This window comes from Arvicola amphibius, chromosome 5 (assembly GCF_903992535.2).
Source record: "Arvicola amphibius chromosome 5, mArvAmp1.2, whole genome shotgun sequence".
NCBI classification, from domain to species: Eukaryota; Metazoa; Chordata; class Mammalia; order Rodentia; family Cricetidae; genus Arvicola; species Arvicola amphibius.
In genome coordinates, this window is record NC_052051.1 from 111,034,852 (window position 1) to 111,055,785 (window position 20,934).

Sequence of the window (20,934 nt, forward strand, 5' to 3'; positions counted from 1 at the left end):
AAAACCCTGAGTAGACCTCACCTTGTTCTCCCAAGATAAGCTTCCATAACAACCCCCCTAAAAGGGCAATTCTCACAATGCTAGTGCCTTAAGGTATTTACATACAGTAGTCTATGGGATGCCAAGTAAGTGTGGGGCATGCTGGGTAATCACACACAGTTTAATGTGGTCATGTGAACCGTCAATGTCCACTAGGCAAGGTACTGGGTTGCTTAACTCGTTAATTTAGATGAAGAACTGTCTGTGTCTTAAGAAAATATATTTTATGCCCCCAGTATAAAAAATATAAATGCAAATGCTACTCTATATGCATGCAGCAAGTATAGTACGCACATAAGCTCACATCAGCTCAAACACTTCTGAGACGTACAGCATAGCTTTGTTTGGTTTGGGTGTTTGTGGTTATTTGGTTTTTGAGACAAGGTCTCACTATGTCACCCTGGTTGACATTTCTCCACAAAGGACTAAAGCAAGGGCTGGGGAGACAGCTGAGTGGGCAACATGCTTGCCACACAGGACGAGGGCCTGGGAATTGTTACTAGGAAACAGCCTAACAGCACGGCTGTGCTTGTTGGCATGAAGGTACAGGTATCTGGGAAAACGTTCTGAGCTTCTAATGAATCAATTCCTTTCTTCATATTTAACGGTAGTTGACAGTCTTCACTCTAAAACCTGATCCTTTTGAAAAAAATGCCATAATCTATTTTAATCATGGAGAACGTTGGCAAATGAATTAAAAAGTGAGTCAGAGGCAGAACAGTGGGCTTACAGATATAGGCTTCCCTGCAGCCTGGCCCAGGCTACCCAAAGGCAAGAGTGGCCAATACAAGTTGATCTCATAGGGCTTACAGCAGGGGCGCAGGGCCAAGACAGCTCCAACTGAGAAGCACAGACCGGATGCTCATCTGCCAGCGCTGGGCTAGGCACTTTCAGTCTCCCAAGGCTTCTACAGGTAGACATTCTATACCCCCCAGCTGTCCCCACCCCATCCCCCGCTGGCGAGGGACAATACAGTGAACTGTGCAAAGTTAGCTGTGCGTGGAAGCCTTGAGCTCACGCGTTACCCAGCCACAACTCCAGCAGCTCATTCTTAGGTCAGGAAACTCAAAACAAAAACGCTGCATGGCATCCAGGCCCAAATAATTACTGAGGGCCACACTTCATAATCTATATTTCAGGTACTTTCATACTGTGGATAGAAATGCAAAACTGTCTACCTCTCAGCTGGGGAGGAACATACAGAAACGTCAAACAAAAACCCACATACACACTTACCCTTTGGCTGAAAAAGCGTACTCCAAAGAACAGATGACACGCATCCAAATCCCAAACACACAGATGGACAATTACGGAGTGAAGGAACACAAAGTATTTCAAAGCTACCTAAACATTCGGCACAAACTGTGGGCTGTACACACTGCGGGACTCGCACCCACCGGAGTCTGGAGGAATGAGGGGAAAGGTGAGGCTCAGTGGGGGAGAGCCCGTGAAGCACACACAAGGCCCTGGACTCCACCCCAGCACCACAGAAGAAAAACGATTAAAACAAAAAGAACTAGAAAGTTCCTGATGAACTGATACAGTTATTTTTGGATGAAAAATAAGGAGAATCGTACAAATAATTTTGTACCATTCTACCTTCTAGTTAAGGAAGAGTAATCCAAGGGCATATGTGCACACACTGTCTCACACACACATGCTTTTCTTTACACAAACAAGCAAACCAACCACGGGGAAAACAAGCTAGAAAGCAGTGAAATTCAACAGCTCCAAGGAAGGTAAGAAACAACCTAAAAGAGTTCGGGAATTTGTGACGTGCCTCCGCGGGTATCTTTTTGTAGTTTCAACCTTCGGAAGAATGTTAGTCTTCTGCATATTTAAAACATAGTCTTAAACAAACAGGAATGTAAGGCAGAGGGAACCATAACTGGAAATAAATAAACCTAATTAGATTTTGAGGGTATACACAACCACAGCAGTGAAGAAGGAAGAAAGGAATGAAGGGGGAGGGGAGGAGCCAAGTAAACTGTGAACAGAACACAGTATAGGTCCTTGGCCCACACATATGGGTAAAAGAATTGTAATTTCAGTGTTTTGACCAACGCAACTCTGAAACTATTTGATATGTACTTTAGGATTAAGCAAACAACTAAATGTGTAGCTACTGGAAACAAAGGTTGTCGTGGCCGAAGCAAGGACATAAAACATGAAATGAGAAAGGCAAGAGAGAGGCCTGGATGACGCAAACTCATCATTTCTACACTATATATGAACGTGCATACACTTAAATGCACACGTACAATTGTATACCTTTGCATTTCATGTAGGTGTGTTTTTGGGCAGTGTTTGTGTATATGCACGCAAAGATTCTCTGCTTCTGTCCACTGAAAAGCTCAGAAAAGTCACTGAAGAGTAATAAGCACCTTCTAGCCAAGACCTGGACCATGGCCCACTGCTAGGAAGCAGCGACTTTTAGAGATGTGGCAGATACTAAGCTAGGGACAAAACAGACACAAGATGCATCTAAACATCAGAGCACACTAAAAGGAAAACAGTACCACAATGATGATGGGACAGGTCCGAGGAGCACGGAGGTTGGGCTGGGGGACAAGGATGATGGAACAGGTCCGAGGAGCACGGAGGTAGGGCTGGGGGACTTCTACTAATCAAATCTAGGAATTCTTGACCATCAAAACCTCTAGGTGCTGGAATGTATCATAATCATTGAGGGGGAAAAGGATAATAAGTCTATGTAAAAAACAGACGAATAAATGAAAGGGAGAGAGGGCAGGGCTCTTGCCTACAGTGGAATGTGGGGGTCTGAAGATAAATGTGAAGGGGAATGGGAGAACTAGAGAACCAACATTTCCCATCATTATCGTAAAAGACTAGATTGGGTAAAAATGCCGAGTGAATGCTAAATACACAGGAACATCCTCACAAGGAAAGAAGCGCTTGCGCTGATTTACCGTGTCTCCCTGTAGACTACTTACTGTCTAGCTTTGGGGATGGGTACCCACAGTAGGAATTAGACACTGAAGAAATTAGGAGATACCACAGCCAGCAGCTCAGACTTCAGAGACAAAGGCCAGTGGACGGTCACCATGTGCCTCCAGCAGTGACACCATGAGACAGACACCACCTCACCACTGTGACTACAGAGCTGGGAATGCATGATACACTCTAACCACAACCCACCAGAAAAGCATGAAAGGAAGATTCAAATACAGTAGGGTAAGGTTGTGTTTAAACATCCAGGTCATAAAAGACAAAGGAATGCCCGGAAAACACTCCAGACTGAAGGGCACTAGCCAGAGTCTATGACATGGCGGAGACATAGAGCATGGGGGATATTATCAGGTCATGCAACAAGATAAGGGATTTACAGTAATTTGGCAGCAGTGATATGTTTCATGTGCAAGGACCCCCATATTACGGAATAACCTCCTGGGTTGACCAACAGTGACCAACCACTCCTGGCCACCATCACTTCCTGTGGACACTCCCCAAAGCTCTCCCAGGTTCTGCCAGTAGATCTAATTACTGCCGGCTGCGTTGCCAGGAACCTTTCGGTCTCGCATCCTGTGACACTAGGCTTAGCTGAGTTTAGTATCATGATGCATCGTACACACAAGTACTCCTGGTATCGCTTACAAGGATACCAGGCTTGGTGTTGGGGACTGCATCCTCTCACTATTGCCAGAGCTCAGAAATCTGATTCCAAATCCTTCCCAAATTCTTTTTTTTTGGGGGGGAGGGGGAAGCAGGGGAAGCTAGAGATGGTTTAGCATTGCTTTGAGTTCAGCTCTCAGCAGCCAAGTCAGACGGGTCACACCTTCTGTAAGTCCAGCTCCATGGAGACCAGTGCCCTCTCCGTACCTCACCAACAGCTGCGCTCAAGTGCGCACATACACACATACAACCATACACAAACACAGGCATTAAAAATAAAACACAAAACCATTCAGAAAACCAGTGGGAGGTGGCACACGCCTTTAATCCCAGAACCCAGGAAGCAGAGGCAGGTAAATCTCTGTGAGTTTGAGACCAGTCTGGCCTACAAAGTGACTTCCAGGACAGGCTGATACAAAGAGAAACCTTGCCTTGAAAAGCGTACATTTGCAATAACAATAAGAAGAAACAGTAAAACACGTGAAAATAGAACTTACAAAACTCCAAGCAGGCACATACATACAAATGTAACAAGAAGGCAAATCTTCATGATACAGTATTAAGTACAAAAGCACACACATGCTGAGCATGGTGCCTTGTCTATCATTCCAGCACTTCAGACACAGAGGCAAGAAGACCCATGATCCCAAGATCAAATGACCGACAGAGTAAGACTCTATATCTCAAAATCAACTAAAAATAAAAAGATGTACACAACCATACAGAGATAATATGCATATATAAACACACAATACATTTACACTAATGAGGCAAAAAAAATCAATAAGCAGTCATACCAAACTGTTAATAATAATTATCTCTAAACGCTAAGGTAATGGGAAATGCTGATTTTCTTCTTTGTATTATACTTTCCATACCGTCTACAATTGTTATGTGAAACCTTTATTCAGAGTTTATATTTCCTGTGAGGTGCAATTTAAGCCACAGTGCACTTTGAAGCGTATACCATGCATGAAAGTATCTTTGAACTTGGCCTCAGAGCACCCAGCACATGCGCGGAGTTAAGTCTCTTTAACCAGACCAGTCGACCAGAAAACCAGCCGACTAAGCGTTTCAGCCGTTTCTCAAGCTGAATGAGATTACTGTTCCAGGTGATGGGTTTTAAGGGGCATTTTAATTCAATCTGTGATTACAGTTAGGCCTCCATAATAATCAACTTAATTCTACCATCATGCAAATCACTGCTCACAGAGAGGAACCCTGATGGGTGGGGGTGAGGGGGTGTGGAGCCCTGCAAGCAAGAACACTCAGGAAATAGAATGTTTTGGTTAAATTAATGTGCCTATTTAATAACAAATTTAGGACGAGGCATGGTGTTGAACACCTGAGATCCCATCACTTGGGAAGAAGAGGTGGGCAATCAGGACTTTGAGGTTATAGCCAGCCTGGGCTATAAAAAGGAAAGGATCTGCAGTCACTGACCAGCTTTGGCACCTAATTTAAAGGTCACTTATAACTGTAGGCAGTCAGGACCCAGGACAGTGGGAACGGGACAACTCAGGCTCCTCCCAACATCCACTCTATCTCAGAGCTGGGAAGGGACCAGGGCTGAGGAGGATGCCTAGGAACCAGCTGCTATCTGGAGATGGTATCACAGAGCCTGCCACTGGGGAGCGAAGCAATGCCTTCAACAGTGCTGTCCTTAGTTTTGACTGGGAATGAAGCAGGCTAAGAAGCTGAAAGCGGAGGGTACTGGCGATCTTACCATTTCCTTTCCCGAGACAACAGAAGAAACATTAAAGCAGTGCTAACACACGCAGAGGTCGAGAGAGAGAAAAAAGGGAACTCACAAAAAAAATCTAGGCCTAAGGGGAAGGATGTCCTAAATAACAGGGGCATTTCCAGGGGGCCCTAGCACCGTGCCAGCACCTCCTGCCAAGCATCATTTTTAATGCATTTAGTAGATGGGATTTTTTGCATTAAATCATGTGAACCCCCGTGGCAAGACAGGGAGAAAATTGCAAAATCCGACTAACTAGCTTTTCTACTTCTCAAATCTACTCATACCTTAGTGAATGTTTTAAGACTGACATATCTAATTAGGAGTTAAAAAACAAAATTAATTTCTATCCCCCACCAAAAAAAGGAACTATACAATTAAGAGCTTGTATACGCTTTGGGACTACCAATCTCTGAGAAGTTCAGACTCTCTCATTCTCACAAGTTCAAATTCACCTCGAAACCCGATTTCAATTTTATCAATAATAACAGTTATTTTTTTTTTCTCACTAGAGGAAGAACAGACAGCATCAGAGTTTGGGTCTTTGTACATCTCAAAAGTCAGTTCATTAGCCAGTTCACAGATGTTACAGAGGACTCTCTAAACAGGAGACCCTCTGCTAAAAACCATGTACCCGACCTGTGGGGCTGCTACACTGTGCCGACAGCTCCACAAGTGGCCACAGAAGCACTGGTTTGTACCTAAAATCTGTCTAGCACCAAAAGAAAAAGAAAAGGTCAATTCAAAGCTTGCTGTGTGGTAGCACACTCCTGTAACCCCAGCACTTGGGAGGCTGAGGCAGGAGGACTGCTGTGAGTTCAAGCCTGTGCTGGGCTACACAGCAAGTAAGAGGCCAAATAAGAAATAAGATCCTGTCTTAAAAAGAACTATGAAAAGTAAAAGAAGCCAGTTCACTTCCATACTGGGCTTCACTCTGTGTGAAGAGAATAAGAGACAGAAGAATGGATTCCTCCTACAGCATCTATTTATCCTGCAGGGGCAGCACGAGCAGCACAAAAGGCAGCATGACTTTCACAGGCAGATCAAAAGGGATTGTTCACACCCTTGCCATCTTAGACCAGCTTCTCAAAGCGACCTGTGAAGGCATGAAAGCACAGCCAGGCACAGACACTGCACCTACTGTCAAAACACTGCCAGGGTGCCCAACCCTCGACTCCCAGTCTCCCTTGAAAGCATCCAGAATTTCCACCCAGGTTATGTGCCACGCTCAACAGGTTAGGAACGGATGTGTGGTACCCAGCGGGTTGTTTTGTTTACTCCGGAGCAAAGCGAAGATGTACTTCTGCAGTTCCACGCAGTCCATACCTTTGGGACGAAATGAATCCCACCTTCGCGGGCAGGACTGAAATGACATTTTCCCCATCCCCACTTCCCTTTCTCGTCCACGAGAAATGTGTGTGTGACATGGTTAGCCTGGTTCCACATGGCTGCAGCTAAGGAAAGGGTGGTAACTTCACGATGCCTTTTAAGTTACTAATGAGCAGGCGAGACCTGCTCTTCACAGGAGAGCTATCTGCCCACGAAAACTTACATCTTTCCCCAGGACTCTGAGTTCAAACTGGGTCTCCTTGAAGTGCACCTTTGTAATCCGGGGCCTGAAAAAAAAAGCAGACAGCACTGGGGCTGTTGTTTTCAGAACTTTGCAGAATTCAGAGGGGTATCCAGCCGGAAAAGACTGAGAAATACAGGCTCTTTTATGTACTGTTGAGGGCACTGCCGAACATCCCTGCATGTCCTCTGCTCTGGACATCATCCCTATGTTTCTCCACAAACACACAAACAAGCTTGGAATCCCCATGGCCTGAGGGTCCCACAGTTCCCCAATCCCTCCATTCCTTCCCCAGTTAGAGCTAAAACACCAGTAAGTCCTGGATCCATGGGCCACCAGCACACATGAGGATGGGTGGGAAATCCTACTATATAGCTTCCATGGACAAGAGAGTCCTGAACAAGCACAACTGAAATTGCAATGAAGACACATACATTTACAACCACTTTCATCCAGTTACATACTCACTACTGAAAGACCCATTGGCACACAAGTTCCCAAACCCAACGTATACATTACACAACTTTAACTCGCCCCCAAGCTATACTTACCAGAAATACTTTCCTACTTGCTTTTTATTCTTATAGACAACAACACCCACTGGAGTTAATCCTAAGAAATACTCAGACTTGTTTTCTCCCTGGGGGGGGGGAAGAAGCAAACACATATATGCTGTGGGATAATGCTTTTGTACACTGTAAAGATTTGTCATTCGTATTCGATTAATAAAATGTTGATTGGTCAGTTGCTAGGCAGGAAGTACAGGTGGAGCAACCAGACTAGGAGAATTCTGGGAAGAGGAAAGGCAGAGATGCAGTTACCAGCCAGGTATAGAGGAAGCCAAATGAGAATGCCTCACTGAGAAAAGGCACCAAGCCACATGCTAAACATAAACAAGAATTGTGGGTTAATTTAAGTTGTAAAAGCTAGTTAATAATGAGCCTGAGCTAAGAGGCCAAACAGTTTATAATTAATATAACCCCCTGTGTGTTTCTTTGGGACTGAACAGATGCAGGACTGGGAAGGACAGAAACTTTCATCTATACATATATTCCCAGTGAAACTATACTGGCCATACAAACAAATTTGTTAGAATGGTTATATAATTAACAACAATTATATACCTAAGATATAATTAAAATTGGATTCAAGTTTTTGAAAGACATCAAACAAAAAAACTAGCTAAACTATAAGAGCAATAAATTTGATGCTCTGCCCCACTCCCAATCTTAAGAAAACGCTTCTTAGCATCGATCTATGCTTCTGACTTCAGTTCATCAAAAGAAGCATGGAATGACAATCAGTTCAAGGCTGCATATGCAATGGTGCTTATGCCCAGGTGGAATCACCATGCAGCTTAAAATACTGATGAGTAGAAACCACCAAATCAGTTACCCCAGAATCTCCAGTGACGGAGGCCTAGTGTCAGAACACACGGGGCTTCAAATAATTCCATAGCCACAACCTGAGACCCACTGGCTTCTACCAGCGGTGACTTGTCCTGGTTTTTCTCTCTACTGTGGATAGAACTGGGCCCAGTTTACCAGTACCACAAGTCTCATGAGAAATTTTAGCCAGCTGCCTGCAGACAGAGACTTCAATTTCCTGAGGTCTACCCTGGTTCTTCCAACCTCCGCTTGTAACTTTAAGACCACTCAAAAACTGAGAAGTGCAATCCTTTCTCATAAATCCTGGGGAACATTCATTTCCAGGCTGTGACAAACCTCAAAAAACAGGGCCCTGAAATGACAGAGCCACAGGCCGGCTGGGTACCAGGAACATGCGCAGAGCTGTCTGCTGAACGGCCTGCAAGCAGAAGACAACCAAGACAACGGCTCTGGAAAAACCCCGTCGTTGCCAACCTCCACCTTTAGAGGGATGGAGAACCTATCAGATCTGGGCCATTCCTCATAGATCCTTACCAGTAACTTCCAAAGCCAGAAGACCTGATTAGGAACTAAGATAGGCGTTACAGAATCAAAGCATTTTGCAGAAGCCTCTATATATTTCTAAGGGGGGGTGTATTTTTTAAACACCCCCAGACCTACCAAGAGGCCAACAGAGGAGAAGACAATGACCTCGTGGAGTTTTAAAGATACCTTTCTTCTCTCCTTCCTTCTTTCCTTTCTTCCTACATGGTCCAGGCTGGTCTCAAGCATGAGACTGTCTGGCCTCCACCTGAGACTACAGTGCTGAGATTACAGGACCTGCTTCCCAGATCTTAGAGTTGTTCTTAAAGCCGGCAGCACTCCATCCTCTAATGAGACCAGCATCTGTTATCAGGGAACTTTTAGATCCTCCGAGTCTGTAACTTCCACTGTCACAATGAATGTGTACTCACGGGTGCCTCTCACTGTAAAAGTAATATGAACCAGGAGCAACAGCAGGTGCATGGAATCCCAGCACTCCTCAGGTAAAGACAAGAAGAGTTCGAGCCAGCCTGGGCTACACAGCAAGACCCTGCCTGCCTGAATGAATGAGTAAGAAGCTTGGTTTCTTGTCTCAGACAACACCAGTGAGCTAAAGACATGCTATAAAATGAATGCAGGGGTGGAAATAGGGAAGAGATAGTCAAGGAAAAAGGTCTGAGAGGGTGGGGCCTGGCTCTAGAACACTCATGTAGATCTGATGCAGGCTCGCTGACAACAGCTGGCAGTTTCCATAGCTACTGAAGGAAACTGGCAGATGTATTTCTACCCATGCAATACTCTCCTGTTGACAGGACACTGTCCACTCAGCCCGGATCCACCAGCCATTGCACCAGGACGCTTGCCCAGCACCTCCTTCACCTGGCAAAGAGCTTTATGTTTTCCTGCCACAAAAATCTATTTTTAGAAAATCCTCCCGTTTTCTGTCTTGCATCAATTATAGACCGATTTTAAACTGCTTTGGCATTTAGCTGAGCCCTTTGGAACTCTTATCCAGATTGTGTTTGCAGGCCCAGTTAATTGTTTTCTACACGTGGAAAAACAATCACAGACTTTTATGCAAAACTCATTAGGGTTTAATCCAGGTAAGAGCGGCTTTGAGTTCGAGGACCACAGGAGGAAGTATCATCTGCTTGCTAAACAAGAGGCCGGTGGCTTCCCTCAGGGAGTTCCTCTGACTTTTCAACAAAAATGTCATCAGCTTAAAATATTTTGTGTTAATTAAATGTTACCCACGTAGACAGGGTGGAGGTCAACACCATACATCTCCAGGGATTTGGCAGTCCTCAGGTAATTCAGCTCGGCTTCAGGAGGAGCCTGACCCCTACACCAGAGTAAAAACAAAGACGTTTTAACTCATAGCTACCCCACTGAGAGAGAGGACACTTCAGTGTGCTTAGTAGCAAAACAAGGAAGATCTTGCACTAATGCAAAAGCTAAGGCTTAGAAAAGAACAAAGAAGAGGAAGAGGAAGAAGAGGAAAGAAGGAAGGAAGGAAGGAAGGAAGGAAGGCAGGAAGGAAGGAAGGAAGGAAGGACGGACGAACAAGCTAAGGCTTTATTCTCAAAAAAGAACTTGGCCTTCTGGGTGACAAGAAGTTAATATTTATATTAAGTTAATTTCATTTACCAAACCTCTTTCTGCTCATTATGGTCTATTCCCAAATTCTCACTATGTATTAAAAACTCTCAGTTTCAAAAGCTCCCAAGGAGATTATTGAGAATATAAGCATTCAAATTAAAAAGCAGCCACTTCCCGAGGAGCAAAATGTCGCCACGCACCAGCACCAGCAGCTGTGCACTGGAAGCAACAGGAGCTGGCACCACACCAGGCAAGGAGTGGAAGGCCCCGCTAGCCAGCGGGGGTCACGCCAACAGCTCCTGAGCACAGGTGCGGCATGGAAGAACATTAGCAACACACAGGAGCCGTGAAGTGCTTGTCATTCTCATCACTGGGTACAGAAATCTTCCTAAGGCCTTCACTGGTGGCAGCATCCAGTGAACACCATTTGCTCTTAATGAGGGTGAGCGTCTGCCAGAAATCTCCACGGACGAATGGGGGGAGGTAGTGTGTGGGGGCTGATGTCTAACAAAGGATAAAAGCTGCTAAGAATGTCTAAAACTTGCGAGTCCTCTCTGACGCATCTCATCACTTCAGCCACTATGCGCTCAGACGAAAGCCTGGAAGAGTGTTCTGCATAAACTGGTCAGAAGAAAACTACCAGGTTTTGATCATGCTTTATTCCTAGAAAAAGATAACCGGCTGCACTATCACATAAAACATGTATGAGGGCCTTTATCCAAAGCCCTATAATTTCAAAATATAGCTGTTCTTTGAAACTCCTAATAGAATTAGTATTTGCAGACCTTGCCGAACACGCTGCCACTTATAATGTGTAACAAGCTCTCTCTTGTTTAGCATCCACTTCAGCAAAACCTTAAAATGAAGGATTCTATTTCCAGGCCACAGAGCATCCCGGGTGCATGCTAATCCAAGATGGAGAGTTGGCCCCCTCAGATTGCTAATTCAGCAATCGACTTCTGCCGCTACCCACTGAGGCAGAGCCATTCAGCAAACACTTTTGTTGAGTAGATATAATTCTACATTTTTTTTCTTAACTATAATAGATCTGAAACCAAGTATATTCAAAGGGGAATGTTATATAAGAAGCCAAAAAGGCAAAGTTAATCAGTATAGAGGATTTAACCAAAATAACTATAATTAAATTATAACGTCAGTGCTCTGGGCTATTAACTGCAAATCCTCCCAGAGGAGCATGGGAACTCTCGAGGTGCATCAGGGCTGGCACAATGACTGGGGGAGCTCCACGCCACTGTCCTCATGAGCACAGTCTCGTTGCTATGGCCTAGACAGCATTTTTTTGCTTCTAACTCTAAAGATTTACCTACTTACCACGGGGCAAATCTCAAATGCACAAAGGCATGTTTAGCTATTTTCCTATAGTTAAAAGTAATATTTATACATTATAGGATTTCACAAGATAGTAGGGATGGGGAAAAAAAGGTACCAAACCCAGCTCTTACAAAATGACTCTGCTTATGTAAAATCACAATACAAAAATCTATACAAAACCAATTTTCTCAGTGGAAATTATACAGAGAGGAGAAGTCAGAGGTCATTGACCAAAACTGTGGTATCTTTAGGTACTGGGTTTACTGTCACCTTTATATTATTTAGATAGCGGGATTTTCGATGAGCATTTATTGTTATAAAAGAAGCGAAAGGAAACGAGCATTGGGGCACAGGCGACCTCATCGCTGGAAGCACGTTATGACTGTCTCAGCCGATTGATGCTGACGGCTGATACAACATGAAACATGATCCTACATTAGAGTCTTGTGAATCCGTTCGATGGCTTCTTCCAGCTCCTCCTTCTGGTCAGGAACAAAGCGGTACTCCGACACATACCCTGCAGTGTGCTTATAGGGGTCATGATCTCCAAGTTCAGCTGGAACACAATAAAATATGAATTTTATTCATATAGTTTTTCTCTTAACTATCACTCGTATGGGTATTTTAGGGAAATGCTTCTAAAAATAAAGGAATGGAATTTTCCTATCACACTGAAGCATTTTTTCATCAAATGCCTTATCAATTTATTGATGTAGCTAACTACTAAATAACTTTGCTAAAACACTACTAAAAAAAACTACACCAAAGACATGTGTGAATATGCACATTTTGAATAACATACTGCTAGAGATTAGGGCATGTATTCTGGGAACATTGGAGATGATCCCAATATATCCTCTCAGACAATAAAACCATGAGCAAGCACGGCATTCCAAACAACCGTGATGCAGGTGATGCTGGAGGAAACGTACTGAAGTACCAGGTCCATCCTCCACCATTAGCACAACGGAGCAGAGCCAAACCAGGAAGTCCTGATCAGCTGCTTCTTCCTGTAATAATCTCACTTCCAAGGCCAACCCAGTTCATCCACCTGACATTCTATCTAACATCTAGTCTACTAGTGTCTCCAGGACAAAGACCAGACTATCTCATTTTTCCCACACCAAATTTGAAATATGCCCAGAAAATAATATTCTAATCTTCTCTCCAAGCATTCCGGAAGCAAAGATACTGAAGTGGAACGCACCCTGGATGGCATATGCTCCGAGTTGGGCAGCAATATTGACAGGGCAGGGCAGCCGGCCCTGAAGGGCATCTTGCTTCACCTGTAAGAAAAACTGATATCTAAAAGAGAAATGGGAAAAAGGAGATTAACAATCTCTGATGCTGCTCAGACTTGAAGCTTCAGGCCCTGACCAGCAAGAGAAAACCCAATCATCCTTAGTTTAAAAAAAAGAAAAAAAGCAAGCCACTCCCACCGTTCTGTGAGGTGTCTCCTGAACAAAGAGGGATGAGGCCAGCAGGAAGTACTTGAGGCGGCCTCACTAGGTTGCTAAACTCTCATGGCAGAATGCAGGGCTTGCACAGTGGCTCTGCTGCTCACTACATCTGTAGCCTTTCGATGCTCCTCACTTTCCCTAAGGGCCAGTTGCCTCTCAGGGATGGGAAAGGACAGTATCAATTCATGGTGTCAATGAAAAGATGAAATGCAATGTCACCATCACCGGCTGCCGCATTCAGTACTTCAACAAACGCAGTTCCCAAGAAGGAGAAATTATAAAAAATTACAATTTTGAGCCTCTATGACATGCGTCATCTACAAGGCTCAAAATCATGTGCACTAGACAAGACTAACACGGCAGTGTGTTTCCCTGCCTCTTCCCACTCACTAAGACCCTGCTTGTGGTTTCAACTTTGCTTATTCCGGGATACTTTTAAAAATCATAGCGCCAAGAAGTGGTCTCAAAACTGTAAAAAATGTGACGCCGTCTATGTAGTTTACATACAATGACCTAGAAAAATGAGGCCAGCACTGTTATCTTCACTCTGTAGATGAGGTAACTGCCCAAGATCTCACGGCTGGTTAGTCTGCAGAAACAGAACTACTGCCTGAGCAATTGGATCCTAGAACCTTAACAATCAAGAGACTCTACGTGAGCTGGGGGATGGCTCTGTTGGTAACATGCTCACTGTACAAGCAGAAGGACCAGAGTTTGATCCCAAGAAAGCTATATTTAAAAAAAAAAACAAAAACAGACACAGTGGTGTGCTTCTAACCCCAGCTTTCAGGAGACAGAGACGAGCAAATTCCTGGAGTTCCCCAGCAATTAGCTTAGCCTAATTGATGAATTCCAGGCTAGTGAGAGACCCTGTCTCTAAATTAAAGGTGGACAGTGCCTGAGGAGTAATACCCAGGGCTAATCTCTGGTCTACACATGTGCACACACATATACACACAAACACATCCACACAGCACATCCACACATGCACATCCACACATGCATATACAGACACACACGCATACACACATGCATGCACGCACATGCACTCACATACACATCCATACACGCAGACACACAAGCACACGAGGGGGTTTGCGACTCTGATTCGACCATCTAGGCTTCCTTCCCCTGGGATGAGAAAAGGCAGTGGTTTAGGAGGCGGCATCACAAGCCAGCCCACTATCCACATCCAGCTGCCATCACTAACGTGCACCCACATACCCGCATCCTTCAGGATGCCCTGTAATTCCATTCCTTTGTAAGGTGACGCTTACACAGGGAGAGGCAAAGACAAGAAAAATAAATGGATGCTGGAAATCATCTCCAATAAGTCTCTTCTCCAGCTGCTTACAGCTACAGCCCTATGAGAAACCCCAAAGGTTAAGAGGTCGCACTGGTCATTCCCAGAAGACTGCTGTCCAAGCTGCAGGCTTGGGGCGAGACCTCCTCAACTGGCTGCTTCGGGGGCTGGCACACTAGTCGCAGGTGCACATGTGAGAGAAACCTAGGAGCGCTGGTTTCTCCCTGACATCCATATTCAGTCACAAACTATGTGAGAGTGTGACAGTAGCACATCTCTCTACACCCCTAACCCACGACCTTGCACGCTTAAAACCTGGTCTGCCACCACCTACATTTACCTTCCTCCTTCCAGCCTGCTCAAGGGAAGGAGTGCCTTCCAGAGGTAAAGAGGACGGTCCTCCTTCCTTAAAGCTCGAAGAAAAATCACTACATAGTTAGAAGTATAAAAATGTTCTCTTCAAACCTAGACAACTGGATCTACTGTACATGGGAAGTAGGAAAAGATCTCCTGAAATTGGGAGCATGGGGACCTTGGGAGAGGGTTGAAGGGGAGGGGAGAAACAGGAAGGGGAGCAGAGAAAAATGTAGAGCTCAATAAAATCAATAAAAAATATTCTCTTCAAGTGATGGAAACCAGACCTTTCCTTGATCACACGGTCACATGGAGCAGGACGCTCCATGCAGCTCCTGAATGAAGAATGAGCAAGTGGGTATATCCAGTCTTCAAATACAGATTCCAGAAATGCCGGCTACAGAGCTATGGTAGGCTGACTCAGAGCTAAATAAACACATATGCCCAGAAAGTTCTGATTAATAGCTTGATAAAGCCTTGATAAGCCATCTCAGGGCTCCACACTGGTCATTAGCCATCATTTGGCCCCACTTCAGCTGCTCTAACCAATCTACTGAGCAGTTCCGCTGTTTGGGCAGGAGTCAGCCTGCATGCATTAACTCCTGACATTCTTCCAGCCGTCTCTCTGCAGAAATTCTAAGACCCATTTACCAGAAGCGAACTGGCTAAATGGTAAGAGAGGTTCAAGCAAGATATATGAAATAGTATGTTTTTATTAAAACCTGTGTACATGGAAAACCTGTAATTCTGTATGTAGACTGAAAACCAGTTAGATGGAAGATTATACACATAAAAGTTTCCTTTATCTTACATTTCATATAAAACTAAGGAAAACTTAAAAACCAACACAGAGTGAGTTGGAACAATGCTCCAAAGAACAGAATCAAGATAACCACTCTATTTGGGATTTTTGCTTGCTTGTTTGCTTTTTGGCCCCTAACTCATGGCAATCCTCCTGCCTCAGCTTCCCAGGTGCTAGGGTTACAAGCATGAGACACAAAGCCCAGCTGAACTTAAAGTTGAAAACACTGAAATTTAGCTTGTAAATACAGGCCACAGAACCAGTCTCATTTAATAGCATATGAGGGAATTTCACTCCGGGAGTTCAGTTTTACTTCTCAGCCAGAGAGATGGCTCAGCGTGTAAATGTGCTTGCTGAACAAAACCCTGGTGACTTGAGTTCCATCTCTAGAACCCACATAAGCGACTAGATGACGTGGCAGCATGTATTTATAACCCCAGAATTACTACCGCAAAATGGGAGTCAGAGACAGAAGAATATGCTAGAAGTTCTAGTCCAGAGTGTGCCGCACAGCAGCCCAAACAAGAGATAAGCTGCCTCAGAAAGAGAGGAAGAGTGACTCCTGAAGAGATGCCCCGGACCTCCACACACATGCCATGACACATGCTCCGCACTCAGACTCTCTCACACATGCACACATGCATGCACACACACGTGCATGCACACATACGTGTACACACATGCAAGCATGCGCACACATGTACACACGCATTACTCACATTTACAATCATACATACATAAAATCAATAATCAAGTCCACACGCACATCACTCACATTTACAATCGCACATACACAACAAAGTTATTTTAAGTAATCAGTCCACTTTTTCATGTCTGCTGTATGACAGACCTGTCTATGGAGCAATGTATTCATGTGAAACAAAGGTGTCATCCTCAGTGTATCCCATACCGGTCACATTAAATGTGCATTTAGTTTACCCACATTTTACTATGACTTAGACCAAGCAAGAAAAGAAGTCATAGCCACCACCTATATGCCAATTACACTATCTGGTTCTTTCCAGTCTGGTGAGATACCTGAAGGGAAATAGCTACACTGGAAAAACTCTGAGGCATAAGCATCAGTGGATTCTGAAGAAAAATTTCTGTTTCATATTAATCCAAATTAAACATGGGTAGAAGAATGTACTGTAAACCTTTGGTCTTAGCACAACGTTTTCTGAGGCTAACACTATGTCAGTGTGACCGCACTGCACTGTCATGGCAAACACAGGGCGGGCTACTAAGAATCCACACGGTCAAGCACTCACCACTCAAGCCCGTGTATCATGCTACCCATCACTTACAAAGTCCTCCGAGACGCATGCTGAGGCAGAGCCCGTGGAAATGATGGACTTGTACCATTTTTAAACAAAATGTCCCTTTGCCCGTCTCTAATGAGCTGTAGATAAAAGAACATTTTTACACCTGCTAGACTTGGTCCCCACCCCCCACCCTGTGAAGATCTCATATACACACCTCTCCTCTCAGAACAACTCCCTTCCTCCAGAAAGGTGTGCACTAGGAAAATGTGTGCACTGGCTCTTCAGAGAGCTCAGAAGCAAACCGAGATGGGTGGCGTGCAGGCAGACGTCACATGGTTCTAGAGATGAGGCCTACAAGTGGCAGGTCAGAGTGGGATGAGAAACCCCAAAGAGTCCAAAATAAAGAGGAAAGAAAGAAAGCTGGAAGACAGAAGAAGGCAACAGGGCCTGGGGAAGTGGCTAGGCCACCGCAGTGCCTGCGGAGCAAGCATGAAAGCACCCGTCACAGGCCAGGTACAGTGGTGCGTTCCTATAACCCCACCCGGGGCCACAGAGGCAGACGCTGCCCTGGGACTTGCTAGCCAGCCAATCTAGCCAACAAACGAGCTTCAGGTTCAATAAGAGACCTCGTCACAAAGATGAAGGGGAGTGATGAGGAAGACACCTGACCTCTGGCCTCCCCGCTGCCATCCCCACACACATGTACATGCATAGACAAAAGGGTGGAACAGGAAGGAGAAAAAAAACAGGTCGCCTTTGTTGCTAAGGTGTCCAGGTTTTCACATAATGTATAAAGTTTTCCTTTAGTCTATAATAAAAGTTCACTGGGAAACTAACAGAGTTATGACAAGTGCTTTTTGCTTTTCAGCCAGTTCACTGGCCAAGTAAAGCCCAGCAGGACACTGCTGTCCCCCTCTCTTTAGAAGGCACTTTCAAATGCTGGTACAGACTATTTTGGCAATCTATCTACTCAATACCAATGAGCAAATCTGTCTTTACTGAAATATAGTTTTTGGAGATAAAGGTGTAGTAATACATTATAATACTGATATTTTCTCTCCCTTTTTAATACAGATAATAGTTATCTTTTCATTTCCTGCAAAGATAAATAAAATATCTGAACAGTTGATATTTCAACTACAACTAATTAAAGGAAAATAACTGGCCTTCCAAATAGATATTCATATGCATAAACCCAGCATCAAAACGCCCTCCCTTTGCAGATCAAATGACTGCTCTTACACAGATACAAAGGCCAAAGGCGCTGAACAATGGCAGGGAATGTCCTGCCCCAGCAGATGCAAATCTGTCATCATGTCACCCGGGTTCCTGTCGCTTTCCAAACACATCTATCATCGGACACCGATCTGCCTCGTGCAAGGCGAAAATTTAATCCTCACAGCAGGTGCACCATGAGACACAGCTCGACACACATTCAGGTGTGTAAACCCCGCTTTTAATCCACGCTCAATATAGCCTTTCATGTATAGCACATTACTCAAAGATAAAGTTAATACTCTACCTGGTTATTTCTTCTTTTAGTTTACATGGATCTTCTGCATAGAATTTAATACCAAAGTACAAAGTATATGGAGGTCCAGCTTTAAGGAAAAACAAAAACTAATTATATTTCACATTATAATCAAATATACATATCAAAATATGTATATTACATATTACAATCAAAATTGTAATATGTAACAATTAGGAATTATATTCATATATGGAGAATATATTAAATAAGAAAAACATCTATTTCAAGCAGTTGACAGTTCATTTACATACAAATTCTATTTTAAGCTTTATACTCACATCAAATAATAGTAGTTCTACCATTTGTCTTTAGGTATACTGTGTATCCACTGACATAATGTGCGTGCGTGTGTGCGTGCATGTGTGTTTGAATCAGGGTCTCTATATAATTCTGGCTGGCTTGACTGGGACCTGCCATGTAGACCAGGGTGGCCTTGAACTCAGAGATTCACCTGCCTCTGTGTCACGGGTGATGGGATTAAAATACCCTTTTGCCACCATGCCCAGCTTATATATACTTTTAAAAACCATTGATGAGTTTGAATTTAAACTGTTTGCTAAAATGGAAGGTTCTTTACTTGGGGGAAAAACAGAATTAGGGGCTAGGAAGATGGCTCAGGGTAAGAGTACTTGCTGTACAAGCAAGAGGATCTGAGTTCAAATCCCAATTTCAGTGTAAAAGTCTAGGTGTGGCTGTGCACGCTCCTGTAGCCCCAGTACTGCACAGGGCTGACAGAGGTGTTTCTGGAGCTTTCTGAATGCAGTCTAGCTCCTGGTGCCACGCAGGGTCCTGTCTCAAGGGAACAAGGCAGTGATGGCAGAGTAGGGTGCCTGATAGCCTCTTGTAGTCTCTGAATATAGGTGTGTGTACCCATGTGTACACACGCACACACAAGCAAGCACACATGTACAAGCACATGCACACACACTCGTGTACACATACGTGCGTATGCACACACAGAATTACCTTTATAAAATATTTCTAAAGACACAAGAACACAAATGGAAAAGGCATGGTTCAAGACTAGTGAAGGCAGGAAATTAATGCTAAGTGCATGTTTGTTCACACATAAACACAGAAAACACTTAAGGACCAAAATACCACAAGGCTACTGGTTCTTGTATCTGGTTGGACTGTCTATGCACAATTTTTATTAATTTCTATTTTCCTGCTATTAATTACTGAAGGAAGGAGGTGAACAGGAGAGGGTCTTCTCATCATCAAGAATTTATGGACAAATTTTTTTTAAAGTCATCCTCTTATCAGATCAACTATCAAGAAAAAGTTTTTTCTAAACTTCTCCAAAAAAGGCTGAAAACATTGCTGACCCTGTCAGTGAGCCACAGTCACAGGGACCCCATCAGTGAGCCACAGCCACGGGGACCCCATCAGTGAGCCACAGCCACGGGGACCCATCAGTGAGCCACAGCCACGGGGACCCATGAGTGAGCCATAGCCATGGGGACCCATCAGTGAGCCACAGCCATGGGGACCCATCAGTGAACTACAGCCACGGGGACCCATCGGTGAGCCACAGTCACGGGGACCCCATGAGTGAGCCACAGCCACGGGGACCCCATGAGTGAGCCACAGCCACGGGGACCCATCAGTGAGCCATAGCCATGGGGACCCATCAGTGAGCCACAGCCACGGGGACCCATGAGTGAGCCATAGCCACGGGGACCCCACCAGTGAACCACAGCCATGGGGACCCATCAGTGAACCACAGCCACGGGGACCCATCGGTGAGCCACAGTCACAGGGACCCCGCCAGTGAGCCACAGCCACGGGGACCCATCAGTGAGCCACAGCCACGGGGACCCATCAGTGAGCCACAGCCACAGGACAGTGGCCCAGCGCTAGCAGAAGCAAACAGGTGGAGATCATATGTGCTGGTGTGGAGGGGGTTTGACAGGCTACAGTCCCAACACCTCATAGGGGAAAAAATTAATATATGTCGTTTGTCCCAGGAAAAAGTACACGAAGTATAAGCTGTGGCAAATTCTGGGAAGAGGAAGTAGCAGAGCTCTGCAAATTACTTACCTAGTATTTTCATAATCATGTATAGTTCTTAAAAATAATAATCAAAGAAGCCATGTAATAGCACAATATCTGCTACATTCTTAAACAATTCTAATTTTTAATTTATTTATGTGTATGAGTATTTGCCCGAATATACATATGTACACCATAGGCATGTCTGTCACTCTCAGAGGTCAGAAGAAGGGGTCAGATCCCTGGAACTGGAAGTACAGATTGTTGTGATCTGCCAGATAGGTGCCGGGAATTAAACCAGAGTCCTTTGTAAGAGCAGCCACTGCTCTTAACCACTGAGGCATCTCTCCGGCCCTGTTAACTATTCTAAATAGAAAAATATATCCTCACATAGGTT

The 20,934-nt window shown here is 44.5% G+C and overlaps 1 protein-coding gene across 1 annotated transcript in view; it reads right to left on the reverse strand.

The window, feature by feature from the left end:
* Epb41l4a (erythrocyte membrane protein band 4.1 like 4A) overlaps positions 1 to 20,934 on the reverse strand; it is a 194,161-nt gene that overhangs the window by 62,963 nt on the left and 110,264 nt on the right. The window contains exons 4-9 of the mRNA XM_038330967.1: positions 18,531 to 18,609; positions 13,032 to 13,129; positions 12,260 to 12,380; positions 10,148 to 10,235; positions 7,535 to 7,623; positions 6,966 to 7,029 (exon numbers count right to left, since the gene is read on the reverse strand). Of these exons, the coding sequence (XP_038186895.1) occupies positions 6,966 to 7,029; positions 7,535 to 7,623; positions 10,148 to 10,235; positions 12,260 to 12,380; positions 13,032 to 13,129; positions 18,531 to 18,609 (539 nt within the window). The remainder of the gene's footprint in view (positions 1 to 6,965; positions 7,030 to 7,534; positions 7,624 to 10,147; positions 10,236 to 12,259; positions 12,381 to 13,031; positions 13,130 to 18,530; positions 18,610 to 20,934) is intronic.